The following is a 16,946-nucleotide window of genomic DNA, read 5'->3' as shown; positions in this document are numbered from 1 at the left end:
TTACAATTAACATCTGAGATGAGCTATTTGCAGAAGCCGAAACTAAAGTTTGAATTCAATGCTTTACTATGATCACAGCTGAGCATCTCTTTTTGACTGTCGGACTTTGGGGTGTCTTCTGCTCATCATACTTGGGCATGGATGGTAAAAATCCTGTCCAAAATGCATGTCCTTTTTTCTCTCGCCCCTCAAATCAGCACCCCAAATGTACACAGTCTCTACTGGTCAACAGATGGTTAACCTGTCCACCCTCCAGCTTGCTCATCAGTATAACGGGAATAACCAGATGTGCCCGGAAGAAGCTGTGAAGATCCAGGGAGGACGACCGGAGCACCCGGAGCAGGGCCTGGCACAGGGAAGGGCTCTGTACATGCCGTCCCTTCTCTTCACCCCACTGGCCCTATAGGGGAAGGCACGGCCTGGACCTCTAAGCAACCCCCAAAGGAAGACAGACTGGGGCTCCTGGGAGCATCACCTCACAGATAAGACAGAGGACAACACACTGAGTGTTCGGAGCCGCAGGCCAGGTTTCCTCAAGCAAAACTTCTTCCCAGCAGAACCAGTTTAATTACAAAACAGCCCGAGGAAAATCACAAAAACTGTGCTTCTGGAGAAAACCTCATTTAAAAGGTAAAAAGGAACATTTCCCAAACCTTTTTACCTTGTGATCACATGACATGGGTTTAAAACATTGGTAATCAAAAGAACTAAATAAATATAGCTTTATTCATTTTCAGGAATTGTCAGCCTAAAAGAATTAAGAAATGACTATGATTTTTGCTTGAAAAAAATCAACCATATTTAACTGCCAACACAAGTTTATTAATTGCAACAGATACAACTGCCAATATACACCACTGAAATACGAACCTTTCCCATGTGCTTCAGTGAGACCCGGGATGGGAGCATTTTGCTTGCGTTTCCCATTCTCTTTTAAAGTTTGTGGTCACTGGCTTGGAGAATACAGCACAAAAGGCCCCCTCGCCTCTCTTTTTGTTTTGTTGTTTAATCTCTTCTCCTTTCAAAGTTCCCTTTGTGGCAATATGTGTTTTAGGTGGCTCTCCCTGCTGAGGGCTGCTTTGTCCAAGTGGTAACAGAGTTTAATTCTCACTTCCCACTCCTCCAGCCTCTGCTGGCTCCAACGAATCTTTGTTTTCATCCTCTAGTTTCTTTTTCTTCTTTGTTTTTCGTTCTACATTAAACTCTTCACTTTTCTCTGTGATGTATTTTAGCTACAAAAAAAAATTAAAAATTATATTTGTATCTGGTTGCAAAGCCATTTTGTAAGCCCTCCGCCGCCCCCCACCCCCCCACCCCGAAAGAATGTGGGTGGAAGAGCCTGGCTCACATTCCTTGGAGTTAGAGCTTCACATTTCTTCCGGCAGCCAAATCAACTACAAGGCAACTCCCTGCTGCTCACATGTGCTACCAACAGGAAGGAGTTCCTTGAGTAATCAATGAATTAAAACTTGAAGCTTGCAGAAGGCATGCCAATCACAAATATACTTTACAAAACACAAATTTGGTCAACCCCTCCCCCCAATTTATCCAACTAAAACTGTTCAGCAGCTACTATGTACCACATACCAGGGATACAAGGTAAGGGCCTTTAGGGACAATTTAGTCAAATGCACAAATTTAGCTGCATGTCTTCATTAATAAGCTGCTGTCAGATGAAAAAAAATAAGAGTCCAAAACAAAACCGTAGTCTAACATAAACAAATAAGCAGTAGCAGGTTATATTCTAAGAGGACTTGCACTGACCATTTCTTTGCAAAAGATAGAAACTGCTCACTGCAGCTGACCAAGTAGCAGTTACGACTCGGAACTCATGAAGAGAGACTCTCTTTCCCACTGGCTCACAGCACCACCAGGCACCTTACCTATTGTACTTGGGAATCATCTCATCCCCAACCTTGACGTAAACTTTGGAGAAAGAATGTTAGAAGAGCAAAGGCAAAAAAGAGCCCAGTAGAAACAGCACTATTCAGGGTTTAGAAGGTCAAGGTTCAGCTGTCAACCCGAGAGCTTCATATTTAACTGTGGAAAGTTACCAATTCCAGTTGCCTGGTTTGTAAAATGGGCTAATGACTTGTGTTGTTAATCCTCATAGGGTGGTTGTGAGGCTTGGATGGTATGTTAAATATTTATTTTTTAAAAACCCTATAAACAGTCCATTGCTGCAGAAATTCATTCAACAACTACTTATTGAGCACCTACTGTGTGCCCGTCTTTAGTCTGGCACAGCAGATGGAGCAGAGAAGAGGCAGAAATCCCTGTCCTCGTGGAGCTCACATTATGGGGAGGAACAGAAAGTATTTTAACTGCTAGGATCGGACTAAGTGAGGGAACCTCATAGGGTGTCCTGGATCTGCCGTCAGCACAGCCACCGGGCTGGGGGATCACAGCAGCCCCTGTAAAACGAGGACGTGGTCAAGATGACTCCCAGACGTCTCTGAAAAGACAGACAATTTCCTGCCCATCCCGGCTATCCCGATATCCCTTCCATACCTGGCCCCCGGAAAACTGTGGGCACCATAAACTATCCCCATTCCCTCTAGCCTGTGCCCCATCGCTGACATCACACTGTGAATGAAACATGGGACCAAAGTTTTGAGATATTACAAAAAGGCAAACTGAAATCCAGAGAGTGCTGATTAGAAAATTTCAAATTGGCTTGGCAAGATCCATCTTAATGAAAGGAAGACTATAAATTACAGGCAGGTCTGAACGGTTCAACCATCTCTCGTTTTTAATGCAAGGTGCCCTGGGGAATCACTTCATGGCTGCAAGTGATTAATTGGGAATAATGTATTCTGATGGGAGAGGGGAGTGAGGGAAGAAATTCATCTCTCACCAGTGAATTACTCCTCCTGGCTAAGAGCTTCACATCTTCCGTGTTAATTGTGCTTCTTTTCGCATGTCTGTAGAAAGGGCAGAAACAATTCACCAAAATGTTTGGTATTATTTAAAGTTTTGATGAAACACAAAAGTTCATGGTCAGACTTCAGGCTAGCAAGGATCTCTAAGTAGCCCATCTTTTCAGATTAAGGTCATTAAGCAACAGAGACACAAAAATGAATGAAGTGACTAGCCAAGATACCAATTAAATAGAGAGACTGAGAGAAAGCCAACCCCATCTGCCCACCTCCCCCGCGGGTGCCTGAGGAATACAAGCACGGGCTTCGGGCTTCGGCATTAACCTTCCGCAGGACGCTTGGTCACCATGGTCACAGCAAACACCACAGAAAAAGCAAGGTCACTGCGCACCTCCAGTGAAAAGAGGGAACGGCAGTTTCACAACACAAAGATCGCCTCTGCTTAAGAGACGTTAAGCAGAATAAAGAGAATTTCCGTGAGGCATGGCTTCTCTCAGATCCAGATCCTGAAGCTCTTCTCCCAGGACTAACTTACAGCTAAGAGCTTGGGCAGATGTCTCCTAACATCCCACTCCCCTCAAGGAGGTGATGCGCTCCCTCGGCAAGAGCCTGGTTAGAACAAAGAACAGCCTTTAGACCAGAGTCGTTTCTTGCTTATAACTTGGACTTAAATTCTCAATCCAGTCCTCCTATCTTTGCTTGGAAAGGTGATTTGAGCCCTGGCCAGGCCACTCAGCAGGTTAGAGCATCGTCCTGATACACCAAGGTTCAAGGTTCAATCCTGGGTGAGGGCACATACAAGCAACCAATGAATAAATAAGTGGAACCAATAGATGTTTCCTTCCCTCACTCCCTTTCTTCTCCCTCTCTCTTTCTAAAATCAATAAATTTTTTAAAAATTTAAGGTAGATAATAAGCTCTATTCAATAACTTAAAACTCTACACCCTTTCTTGCCATTTCTAACTTCCTTCAAAAATAAATAGGAACTTTGTACATAGGCATAGATTGGAATCTTTGTACTCCTAAGTGGCCAGCACATAGCAGTCAACACTAAATATCTGTTGAATTAAAGATAAAGTCACACAGAAATTATACTCCATCACTTGGTCAAATTATTCCTTCCCATCCTGCTAAATGTGCAAATATTACGTGTCATCTTATCATGATGGACAACAGCTGCCTGTCCTGAGATAATGTCCATTTCAGGAGATACTTCCAATGAGCCACCTGCAAGGACCACGATAGAGAGGGGGAAGTCAGCCAGGTGATACAGCAGCAGCCACAGCGTGAGGCCACGCCGCTGATGTCCTGGGTGGAGGATGTTAAGTGCCACGGCCACGTGTGGCCCTCGCCTCAATCACACCGTCAGGCTGCTCTGTCAGTATTTCACTCTTGGTGAAGTGCAGTAAAAGGAAGCAGCACACTGAACTAGTTCCAGAGTGAGGTTAGCTTATCTCTTCACAAAGAATTGTTTAGGGAACAACAAAGTCCTCTCTACCACTCAGCTCATCTAGTGTCTCTGCCACGTGTGGTGTTGATAGTTTCCTCCATGGAGGGGCGGGTATGTTCTATGCCGGTCACTATACACCAGACACTCCTAATTCAAACTCCTGACTCCACAAAACTTCTAGGGAAAAGAACAAAGCCATTTTTCCTATAACACTTTTAGGTTTTAAAGATTATTCCCAAAACTAGATGCCCAGTGCACAAAATTTGTGCACACGTGGGGTCCCTAAGCCTGGCCAGCAATCAGGGCCGATCGGGGCCTTCCTTCGTTCAGCACCACCCCCTGGTGGTCAGTGCACATCAGAGCAAGTGGCTGAACTCCCGGTTGGCGAACTCCTGAGGGGAAAACTTGCATATTAATTAGCCTTTTATGGTATAGGATGTTCCTAGAATGTACTTACTACAGAATATCTTCTTCAAAGCATTTCATCTTTACCACATTAACAATACTAGGTGACTAGAGATTTCAAAGCTAAATAAGAGAAATTCCTAACTTAAATTGAGATGATTTTCCCAAGTTTATAGGCGAATTGATTATTTAGAATTTAAATGTTTTTTCTCACATAAACAATGGTTAGGTTCCCAGCCAGCCTATAAAGATTACTGAATACTTGCAGAACTCTGATTACTATGAGAAGCCTAATCAGCACCTATTTCAGACTTCTCAGAGTAACCATAGTTCCAGAAGTAGAGCCTGGGTGAGGGGGAAAACTCAAAGCCCAGGACAAACAAAGCTGACCTCTGGGAATATCCATTTTATTCAGTGATGACCTTTAAAACAGGATTTTTTTTATATGAGAGCAAACAGGAATATTATGAAAACCAACATAAAATTAAGACAAAGGCTGAGTCTTCCAAAGAACATTCGCTCTTGCATCCACTCGGGGTGCTGGGAGGAAGTCTGAGGGGGCAGTGAGTGCACACATGTGCACACGTGAACACATGTGGACACGGCAGAAGCTGCGGCTTCTTGCAGTTAGTGCAGCCTCCGCTGGTGTCACCGGGACAGCAGCACTGACAGCCATACAGATGCCTTCATTTAGAGCAGTGGTTCTCAACCTTCTGGCCCTTTAAATACAGTTCCTCATGTTGTGACCCAAACATAAAATTATTTTCGTTGCTACTTCATAACTGTAATGTTGCTACTGTTATGAATCATCATGTAAATATCTGATATGCAGGATGGTCTTAGGCGACCCCTGTTTAAGGGTCGTTCGACCGCCAAAAGGGTCGCGACCCACAGGTTGAGAACTGCTGATTTAGAAGATGCTGTCCTTCCTTGTGGACTTCCAGTCTGAGTGACACACACACCACTTTCCCCCCAGGACCAGGCAAAGAAATCAACCTTTTAATGTGATTATAAAAACAGAGGAACTGAACGCTCAGTGATTACAATGCTAAATATTTCTAACTTCGTTTTTATTTCCAATATTTTTGCAGAAGCATTTTAAAATGTTCATTGCTTTGTCCCACAGCTAACACAGAAATGGGGGGGGTCACAACTTGGGAGCACACCAGTGGCGAGCAGAGGCCAGAGCCGCTAGTAAGCACCCTCAGTGCTCGGCCAGTCCCGCACCCCAGCAAGCCTGCTGTCCCAAGGGCAGCGTGCTGCAGTGAGAAACCTGCTCCTATTCACAAAGCTTCACGTTCAGATCAAATCTGCCTACTTATTTAGACTTTTGTGTCTCCCTTTCAAATAAAAAAAGTTTTATTTAAAACATTTTTAAAAAAGAGAGAAAAGAAATGGCAAGTAATGGTGGTAAGTGCATTTCACAGGAGACACAGGGGTTGGGGATAATGGGCCACACATATCGGGCAACCGCCTGAATTAACAATGAATAAACCACACGAGCTATCAGTATCCCATAATATTATCTTATCCCTTTTGGCCAAGTTGAAGATGCTAAGCAGTTTTTAGGGACTCATATATACAGGAATAGGAAAGATTTAGAGCCTGCCCTCTGAGAACCTATGCTTTAATTCATTCAAAATATTCACCCGAGAAACAAAGAGCTACTAGGAGCAAGGTGAAAAGTATGGGGTGTGAGAGGCTGGCACCAAATCAGAAGTGGCAGCAAATTAGAAAGCTTTGGCCCTTTCAGGCCTTAGTCATTCAAATTGCTTCATAAAAGCAATTCATTGCAATTGTTTTCAATTACGTGAGGTACTAATTGAAGAGATGAGCATAAATCACCTGTAAAAGCTAAAGCTTTACCAGCTGAAAGCAAGTCACCCTCTTTTCAAGGAGTGTACAGCTCACTCGGAACAAGCCTGCGGTGGGCCGTGCTGTCATCATCCGGCCACCTGCCAGCAATCACCGCCTGGCGCACAGTGCAGCCTGGCCTGGCACAGGGACCAGACCCCAGCATCACACCCTCCTGCAGAAATGGTCTTAAAAGCCCTGCACATTCAGAGTCCCAGAGACATCATTCATGCCTTTTAAACCTAGAACTGATCAAAAAATACTTGGAAAATTTCAAAAAAAAAATGCAAAATCAAGCCTGAATGGACGTGATTAAAGCAGATGTCATATTCCTGTGGAATCATGATTAGGGATGAGCCTCCACAAAATGCAAAAAACAAACAAACCCAAACCTCTCCTGAAATATACCACCAGCTGGAGAGGATCAATAGAATGTAACAAACACAGCAGCAGGTAATCAAGCTCTGTACCCACCTTGCAAACATTTCAAGGTCTTTGGCAAAACTTTCTGAAAGAGAAAAAGAGATGCGCTTCAGCTACCCTTATCTCAGTCTTATTTCAGGAGAAAAAGTGAAATCTCTCTCGATTTCTGCAGTAAGTACAGTAACTGATACAACAACCCTCTCCAAGGTGAGAGGGGACAGTCCAGGCAGCCCCCTGCACAGGCGCCTTGAGCCATTTGACTTGTCCTTCGGCACCTTGACCCTTTATTACAAGCTTCCTGGTAGTTGTGGCTACACCCTTCATTCCTAGAAACTATCCCTTAACTTTACATTTTGCTACAAGTTAGGGCTTGGAGGACATTAATTTCCTGTGAAGTCAAGCAAATACCAATGCCACAAGTTCACCTGTCAAATAAACTATGGGCGATATAAAATGTTATAAAGCGAGGAAATAAAAAATTTAATGTCTAAAAAAAAATTTAATGTCTAGTGTTCCAGGCAGTTTAAAACACAATAAAATAAAGGTGCTAATGCCCCAGTGTTAGTGTAATAGAAAAAAATAGTTCTTCCATAAACTATCTAAATCTGACAGCCAGGAAAAGAACTGTTTCACGAGCAGTGTCGGTGATAACGTGCTATCGGTGGTGACACACCCCCGGCACCCACCCACACACTTCTCTCAGGCAAACCAACCGCTGGGGCCCCTATCCATATGCAGGGAGGCCAGGGCTTCATACCGCACTGCCGGAAGGTCACCTCCGAAATCGCTGCGATGGTCTGTCTGCTGAGCTGCACCTCCTTGTCCGAGGCAACCTCCTCGCAAAGACAGCCCACGGTGTAGTGGACGGCTGCCTTCAGCCTCTGAAGCAAAAACCAAAACACCTCGTGGGGAGGCTGCAAACAAGACCTTTTCCCATCCTAACAAATTAAGACCAAGGAGAGGGTCTGCTCAGCCCAATTCCTGCAGCACGTTCCCTAACGACTCAGTGACTTTCCAGTGTACTAATAAATTAATGAGGGCCTCTGGAGTGTGACTTGTAGAAACATTACTTCCTGGCTAATGGCTATGATTAGGTCAAGTAAAGACAAGGAATCAGATGGCAGGTCAGCGGGGAGAGAGGTCAGATGGCACTTGCAACAGATCTGCGTGACTCATCCACAAATATGCGCCACGTACCCAGGGAGCCGAGGCATATGCTGGGTGCTTGGGGAACACAACGAAACACCAGACGGGTTTCCTGCCTGGATGGGGGTGAATCAAGTAAATGCAAAAGGACCCCATCCCTCTGCTGCAAGTTCCTGCACCCCACACCTGCATGTGATGAGATGAATGATCAGGAAAACACCGGAAAGATTCATGAGGGCACGTGACTCTCCTTTGAGTGTTGGTTTGCCAGCCCACCTCGGCAGGACCCTCACAGCTCCTCAGCAATCCTTTTGGACTGGAAAACCTCTCTTCCGCAGGCAGAGGAGTAGAGAACCAAAACAAGCGAAGCCAAGGTCTCATTGCCTGTCGACAAACTGTGTACCCTCCATCTCTGTGCTGGGGACAGAGCTACGCAGGACATGGTGACAGCTGAACCTGACAGCAAGTGTTCACAGCAGAGGCAAGATGAGGAGGAACTGCAAGAACACAAGTCCAGCCCTAGCTTGTCTGGCTCAGTGGACAGACTGTTGGCCTGTGGACTGAAGGGTCCTAGGTTTGATCCCAGCCAAGGGCACATGCCTGGCTTGCGGGCTTGATCCCTGGTGTGGGGTGTGCAGGAGGCAGCGATCAATGATTCTCTCATCATTGACATTTCTCTTTCTCCCTTCCTCTCTGAAATCAATAAAATAATAAAAAATAAAATAAAAAGAGCACAAGCCCAGGACCCCGGGGTAGGGGACAGGCAGGTGAGTGAGGCATCTATCTCTCTTAGTTTTAGACTTCACAGGCGAGGTCAACTGAGGCTTTGGTCGGAGGAATAACGGCTCTCCCAGGTCACCTTTTTAAAGTCCATGTGGGTGGGATCAGGGGCGAGAGAACAGGGCAGGAGTCCTCCGGAACGTGCCAGGCACTTTCTCAAACCTCCTCCTGGGCTGGGCTGAGCCCTTTCAATGCCACAGACGCTGGAGGCTCAATCACTGCCCTCTAAGCGCCTGGGGCAGGCCCCGCAGTTGCTCACTGTGCCAAGAATGGCTGTTGAACGAAGGGTCCTCAACCTGCTCACCACACACAGAGGACGAGGCTCACCTTTCTCAGCCCAGAAATACGGGGGGGAGGGGGAATGGGGTAAATATATGGTGACAGAAGATTTCACTTTTGGTGGTGGGCACACAACGCAATATACAGATAAAGTATCATCGAATTCTACACTTGAGACCTATATAATTCTATTAACCAACGTCACCCTGGTAAATTTACTTAATAAAAGCCATTTTCTCAGCCCCTCTGGGCAGCCTTACTCATCTCATCAGTATGCACTAGTTGTGTATTGACAGCCAGGCTGGGTACCAGGGGCTGAGAACACAGAAAGGAAAAGGCAGCTCCTGATGTCCTAGAGTCCGCCTCCCACTAATCCCTCCACCATGGATGGACTCTTCCAGAACAGCCGAAGCTGGAGAAGGGCTCCAGGGAAGACCAGAGGCAGAACTACTGGGTGTGAGGCATGCTCCCTGCCTGGGGCCTGCATGAAGGAACACGCTGCTGCAAGACACATCTCTGGGACACCCGGGGAAGTATGGCTGTGGACCGAACATCATCCAATAATGTAACAGAACTTTAATATTGATTAACCGTCCTGAGGGTGATCACTGAGATGATGTCAGAGAACGCCCTTGTGGTTGGGAAATGCATGCTAAAGTATTAAAATGCCAAGTTCATGTGCCAAGCTTTTTGCCATTAATTTTTTTAATTAAATCTTTATTGTACAGATTACAGTTGTTCCTATTTATTCCCCCCATAGCTCCCCTCCACCCGGTTCCCACCCCACCCTCTGCCCTTACCCCCACCGACTGTCCTCATCCATAGGTGTATGATTTTTGTCCAGTCTCTTCCCACACCCCCATACCCTTTTTCCCCCGAGAATAGTCAGTCCACTCCCTTTCTATGCCCCTGATTCTACTATAATCACCAGTTTATTCTGTTCATCAGATTATTTATTCACTTGATTTTTAGATTCACTTGTTTATAGATGTGTATTTGTTGTTCATAATTTGTATCTTTACCTTTTTCTCCTTCCTCTTCTTAAAGGATACCTTTCAGCATTTCATATAATGCTGGTTTAGCGGTGATGAACTCCTTTAGCTTTTTCTTATCTGTGAAGCTCTTTATCTAACCTTTAGTTCTGAATGATAGCTTTGCTGGGTAAAGTAATCTTGGTTGTAGGTTCTTGCTATTCATCACTTTGAATATTTCTTGCCACTCCCTTCTGGCCTGCAAAGTTTCTGTTGAGAAATCAGCTGACAGTCATATGGGTACTCCCTTGTAGGTAACTGACTTTTTTTCCTCTTGCTGCTTTTAAGATTCACTCTTTGTCTTTTGCTCTTGGCATTTTAATTATGATGTGCCTTGGTGTGGTCCTCTTTGGATTCCTTTTGTTTAGGGTTCTCTGTGCTTCCTGGACTTGAAAGTCTATTTCTTTCACCAGGTAGGGGAAGTTTTCTGTCATTTCTTCAAATAGGTTTTCAGTGTCTTGCTCTCTCTCTTCTTCTGGCACCCCTATAATTCAGATGTTGGTATGCTTGTCCCAGAGGCTCCTTACACTATCTTCATATTTTTGGATTCTTTTTTCTTTTTGTTTTTCCAGTTGGGTGTTTTTTGCTTCTTCGTATTTCAAATCTTTGACTTGATTCTTGTGATCCTCTAGTCTGCTGTTGGAACTCTGTATAATATTCTTTATTTCAGTCAGTGTATGCTTAATTTCTAGTTGGTCCTTTTTCATACGATCGAGGGTCTTATTAGATTTCTTGAGGGTCTCACTAAGTTTATCGGCGGTTTCTAGAAAATTCTTGAAAAACCTTATAAGTGTGGTTTTGAACTCTATATCCTGTAGTTTGCTTTCCTCCATTTCTGTCATTTGTGACCTCTTTTGTCTCTGCAGTTTTTATGCTTCCCTATGTTGATAGAGTGGCTTTCTGTGCTAGCTGTCCTATAGAGCCCAGTGGCTCAGCCTCCCCAATTACCTGGGGTGGACACTCTTGGTGCACCCCTTTGTGGGCTTTGTGCACAGTCTTGTAGTTAAGCCTTGATTGTTGTAGGTATCACTGGGAAAAATTGACCTCCAGGCCAATTGGCTGTGAGAATCAGCTGTGTCTGCAGTGGGAGAACTTCTGTGGTGGAGACACCCCTCTGGGGCAAGACTTGCTTCAGTAGGGCTTTGGTGCTCACTGAGTCTGCCCCCTGGGTGTGTCCCTTATGGATCTGAGGCATTGTAATCTGGATGGTCCCACTCTGACCACTGGGTACACTGGCTTTTGGATCTCTAAGGAGGTGCTAATTTAGCCTCTGCCTGAGGCTACCCAGCAGGAGCTATGGAGAGATCTGCAGATTCCTCTTCTTTGTTTGGGGTTTGGAGGTGCCCAGATGAGGCCCAGCTATGAAGCAATGCAAGCAGCTGTGGGTCCTTGGGCCTTCTTTTGGAAGTTCTGGGTCTGTCAGGCCCAGCTGCAGTTTGTTAGGTAATTTTCAGATTGCAAAGGGCCAGGCCTTTCATATGCAAAAGCCTCTGTGCACCGCTTAGGTGGGGCAGGGTCTCAGGGGTTCAACAGGGCGGAGCAAGCAGCTATGGCTGCTCCTCAGTCCTACCCTAAGAGGCCCAGGGTCTCAGTGTCCCCAGTAATTGCCGGAAGCCAGTCCATCCTTGCTGCTTGACACAGTTGCTGCAGGAAAGAAACATCTGCACAGCATATGTTTCAAGGGACCTGGCATATATAGCATATTGTTCTTAATATGTTTGCTCTCCTTAGCGCCATGTGTTTTAAGCAAGGTCACCTCTCCGAGAAAGGTTGTTTCCCCAGGTGGGGATTTTTCCCTGAGGTTAGGGAGGGGATACAACCCCTTAACTAAGTGCCAGGCGGGTAGTTAATCACTTTAACTACAAACAATCACCCTTAAGCTACATAATCTTTACTCCCTGGAATGGAGATAAGAAACGCCCTAACCTTTGCAATAGAAATTGACAGGATTAAAATCGACTGGTATAAATACAGATGTAACAAGACAAAAAACATCAGATCCTCATCAGCTCCTAACCAGAACTCCTACCAGAACTTTGGCTGGAGATCCTGGCTAGAGGTCCTGACTAGGCTGCTGATCAACTGAAGGCTGTCTTCGTGTCATTCCTTCTTCGCTGACTCCGTCCACACCTTTGGGGACCCCTGGACCCGCTGGGATTGGACCCCAGCAAGTAATCGCTGCAAGCACCTCTGAGAGAAAGCCGCCCTCGAGTTCTTACTGATGCCAGACAGTCCAATTTCTCCCCATATGAGTCTGGGTCCCCAGAGACTCTCCCAGAACTGGAGTTCAGAGCAGTTGGGAGCTTGAGACTCCTCCCGATTGAAAAAGACAACCGTATCCTCAGTTGCCACCCCTTTCCACATGTGCCTCGGTACCTCTGCACTTTACTTCTGCACCTCCTCTGAGTCTCAGTGTGCTTTTCTCTTTCCTTCTAGTTGTAGAATTTCCACTCAGCCAGCCTTCCTGTGGTTCTGGATGATGTCCGTTTTGTCTTTTAGTTGTATTTTTGAAGTGATTGTGTGAGGCAGCAATTTCCGGTGCTTACCTATGCCGCCATCTTGGTTTCTCCTCTGGTGTCGAGTTCTATGTGTTCTTTATACATTTTGGAAATTAAACCTTTGTCAGAGCTACTGTTTACAAATATCGTCTTCCATCTGGTTGGCTGCCTGCTTGTTTTGTTGTCAGTTTCTTTTGCTGTGCCGCCATTAATTCTTAAATAATTTAGGAAAATACAGCAAAAGGCGAACTGGTGAACGGAGGTGAGCGGTGCATGGGTGTTGGGAACAGGAGCCTTGCAGCCTTTCCTGAAGGCTCCTCGGAGGAAAGGGGCAGGGACACGGCTCCTGAGACCTCAGTCACAGGAGGGGACCGCGCATGCGCCGGCGTCCCGTGGCCGCAGGTAACCCTTCGAGGCTGTCCCCGCAGGTAAGTAACCCCTTGAGGCTGTCCCCGCGGGTAAGTAACCCCTTGAGGCTGTCCCCGCAGGTAAGTAACCCCTCGAGGCTGCCCCGGCGGGTAAGTAACCCCTCGAGGCTGCCCCGGCGGGTAAGTAACCCCTCGAGGCTGCCCCGGCGGGTAAGTAACCCCTCGAGGCTGTCCCCGCGGGTAAGTAACCCCTCGAGGCTGCCCCGGCCTCGCTGCTCGCCTCCCCGCAGCGCCGCTCGGCTCTCCGCTCATCCTCACTCCCGGGCGAGGAGAGGGCGGGCTGAACCCCGCTACCACCCGCCTCTCCCCATAAGGAGACTGAGTTTGGCAAAGTCACCGCCGCCCGCGAGATGCGGGCCGCGATGCTACGCACCCGGGAGGGTGAACTCTGCCACCCGACAGCGCAGGTGCGCCTGCAGCCCGGAGGCCGGCTCCTCCGCGGCGGGAGGGGCGGGAGGGAGCGGGCGCCGCTCGCGGGGGCCAGCACGTTAGGGCTCGTCCTTGGCCCGACTCCCTCCTGTGCTCACGGCCCACCCAGCACAGCCCGGGCTGAGGAGGGAACCGGAGGCCGCCCCACAGCCGGAGGCCAGCCCCGCCGCCAGCCCCGGGGGCGCCGCACGCCGCCGGCGTCGTCCTCCCACCGCGTCACCATGGAAACCGTCTCCCAGCACCCACCCCTGGGCCGCCCTCCACCCAGCCGGGGCCCCGAGGAGCCCGGCTGGCGCACGCGCAGGCTCCCGCGCCGCAGCCGGCCGGGGCGAGCCCTCGGCCCCGGGGAGACGGACACCGAGGCCAGGCCGGGCCGAGGCCCCCGAGGGCTTCCCGTCTCCACAAACTCCCCGCCGTCCTCGCCCAGCCCAGCCGGGACGCGGTTTCCCGGTACCTGTCGGTAAAAGAGTCCCTGCTGCTCCTCGGCCCCCTCCTTCTCCGCCTCCATCACCGCGGCGGGTCCGGGCAGGCGCGCGAGCGCGTCAACAGGGCGACACGCCGGCGCAGTCAGATTTTCCCGCCGCGGCGCCCGGCGACCGGCCGCGCGGAGGGACAAAACGCGAAGCTCCCTGTGCCGCGCGCGCCCCCTGGCGGCCGCTCTGGGAAGGGCCCTTCGCAGTCCATCTCCAGCCCCGCCTCTGCTTTACTGGGCGAGGGGCCTGGGCCGCCAGGCCACGCTCCCTGCGGACCCCACACCAGCTCAGTGCCTGGCGCCGTGGTTAACACCAGCGCCGGGAAAGGAAGAATGTGAGTGTTTCCCCAACATTCTTTTTTTAAGAGAGAGCGAAAGGGAGAGTGAGACAGCCATCGGCTGCCTCCTGCACGCCCCCTGCCGGGCATGTGCCCTGACCCAGAATCGAACCAGCAAGCTTTCACCGGATGATGCCCAACCCACTGGGAACACCGGCCAGGGCTGTTCCGCAGCATTCTTTACGCTAACTTCCATGCAGCTCTAACAAGTTGTTTTTGTAATTCAGCCACCAACAATAGCGTCAAAATCAGACCACGGATAAATGTTGGGTTACTGTCCCATTCAGTTCTCGCTGAATGCGATAGTAACCAAACATTTATGTTCTCAATGTTTTGTGCCATTCACAATGTAAAGGCTCCAGACAAGGTACACATTAACCCCGATTCATAGCACTTGCCGTTTTCCATGGCGTAAAAACTCCCATCACTGCCAATTTCAAACTACTGTGGGTCAGTGGTTAGAGCATCATCCTGTCACCAAAAAGGTCTTGGGCTCAGTTCCCAGTCAGGGCACATACCTGGGTTGCAGATCCAATGCAAGGCCCCTGGGGAGTGTGTACAAAAGACAACCAATCCATGTTTCTTTCTCTCTCTCTCTTTTCCCTTCCCTCCGTCCCTCCCTCCCACTCTCTCTGAAATCAATGAAAAAAAAATCCCCTGGTGATGATTTAAAAAAACAAGAACAAAGCAGAAATCACACTGGGCATTCCGTTAGATGTCTCACCCGGCAGTTTCTCCCATCTCAGCTGAATCCTAAGTGGCGGAGCTGAGGAGGCAGAGCTCAATATACGGAGATATTAGGGTTGATTATTCACGTAACCTAAGGATGTTATTCTTCAAATAATCTGTAAAGGGTTCTTGGAAACACAAGGCTCTAATGCATTTAAATTGCCAGCTTTAGAATGATATCCTCTATGACATTGAGCGAACAGCTTGCAGACCATTGTTACCAAATAATCTTATTTTTGTTTAAAGGAAAAAGCATACAGATCTCTATTGGGAGGGGGGCGATATTTGAAAGGAATAGAAAAATAGCAGGAAGAATAGATGACAAACACAGTTAGTTAACTTCTGAGCAATGTCTCCAGGAGAAGGCAGATAAGGGCTCTCAAATTTTTCACTTTATACATTTCTGTAATCTGCGTTTTTAAACAAGCTCATATTTCTTTTTTTTCTTTTTTTCTTTTCTTTTATTTTTTTAATATTTTAATAATTTTTATTTCTTAAAGTATTACAAAGAGTATTACATATGTCTCCTTTTTTCCCCCCCTTGACATTCCCCCGGCCCCTACCCCCCGCCCCCCCCCGCCCCGTGTCTTGTGTCCATTGGTTAATCATATATGCATGCATATAAGTCCTTCAGTTGGTCTCTTAATCCCCCCCCAACCCTCCCCAGGCTTCCCACTGTAGTTTAACATTCTGTTCAATGTTGCTCTGCTTCTGTATCTACCCCTGTTCATCAGTCCATACTGGTCCCCTTTATTTGTCCCAACCTCACTGGAGTAGTCTCAACCTCACCAGGGCCGTCTGAGCCTCACCAGGGCCGTTTCAACCTCACCGGGGTCGTCCCTACCTCACGGGGGCCGTTTCAACCTCACCAGGGGCGTCCCTACCACACCGGGGCCGTTTCAACCTCACTGGGGTCGTCCCTACCACACCGGGGCCGTTTCAACCTGACCGGGGTTGTCCCTACCACACCGGGGCCGTTTCGACCTGACCGGGGTTGTCCCTACCAGACCGGGGCCGTCACTACCTCACGGGGGCCGTTTCAACCTCACCGGGGTCGTCCCTACCTCACGGGGGCCGTTTCAACCTCACCGGGGCCGTCCCTACCTCACCAGGGCCGATTCAACCTCACCGGGGTCGTCCCTACCTCACGGGGGCCGTTTCAACCTGACCGGGGTTGTCCCTACCTCACGGGGGCCGTTACAACCTGACCGGGGTTGTCCCTACCACACTGGGGCCGTTTCGACCTGACCGGGGCCGTCCCTATCTCACGGGGGCCGTTTCAACCTCACCGGGGTCGTCCCTACCACACCGGGGCCGTTTCAACCTGACTGGGGTCGTCCCTATCTCACGGGGGCTGTTTCAACCTCACCGAGGTCGTCCCTACCTCACGGGGGCCGTTTCAACCTCACCGGGGTCGTCCCTACCACACCGGGGCTGTTTCAACCTGACTGGGGTTGTCCCTACCACACCGGGGCCGTTTCGACCTGACCGGGGTCGTCCCTACCTCATGGGGGCCGTTTCAACCTCACCGGGGTCGTCCCTACCACACTGGGGCCGTTTCGACCTGACCGGGGTCGTCCCTACCTCACGAAGCTCATATTTCTTTTATAATTAAAGGTAAACACATAAACCACTCCTCGTCCTCTTCATCCTCGTAAGTTCCCCGCAAAGTGTGCAAAGGGCTGAGAAGGAGAGAACCTTTTTCTGGAGGAATGGGCCTTCTGATTTATTTCCTCTTCCTCTGAGAGACAGGCACCCGTGGCCTCTCCCCCCACCACGCCCCGGGGGACTCCGAGTCTCCGGT

The 16,946-nt window shown here is 48.5% G+C and overlaps 1 protein-coding gene across 1 annotated transcript; it reads right to left on the bottom strand.

The window, feature by feature from the left end:
- Positions 1-570: 570 nt before the first annotated feature.
- Positions 571-14,169, bottom strand: CENPS (centromere protein S). The gene is made up of 5 exons (XM_070403126.1): positions 14,058-14,169; positions 7,770-7,893; positions 7,064-7,097; positions 2,858-2,924; positions 571-1,232 (listed from the first exon to the last, which is right to left on the bottom strand). The coding sequence occupies exons 1-5, from the start codon at positions 14,109-14,111 to the stop codon at positions 1,101-1,103; spliced, it is 411 nt and encodes a 136-aa protein (XP_070259227.1). The 5' UTR covers positions 14,112-14,169; the 3' UTR covers positions 571-1,100.
- Positions 14,170-16,946: the final 2,777 nt, after the last annotated feature.

Source organism: Myotis yumanensis, unplaced genomic scaffold (genome assembly GCF_028538775.1).
Source record: "Myotis yumanensis isolate MYYU_CA2020_CCGP unplaced genomic scaffold, mMyoYum1.0.hap1 SCAF_2, whole genome shotgun sequence".
In the NCBI taxonomy this organism is placed as follows: domain Eukaryota; kingdom Metazoa; phylum Chordata; class Mammalia; order Chiroptera; family Vespertilionidae; genus Myotis; species Myotis yumanensis.
This window is presented reverse-complemented; position numbering and strand designations above follow the sequence as displayed.

Coding starts and splice junctions, on each gene's coding strand:
- CENPS (XM_070403126.1), bottom strand. CDS start 14,111: ATGGAGGCGGAGAAGGAGGGGGCCGAGGAGCAGCAGGGACTCTTTTAC. Junction 7,894..14,057: donor AGGGACTCTTTTACCGACAG/GTACCGGGAAAC, acceptor TTTTTGCTTCAG/AGGCTGAAGGCAGCCGTCCA. Junction 7,098..7,769: donor GGTGACCTTCCGGCAGTGCG/GTATGAAGCCCT, acceptor TTTCTCTTTCAG/AAAGTTTTGCCAAAGACCTT.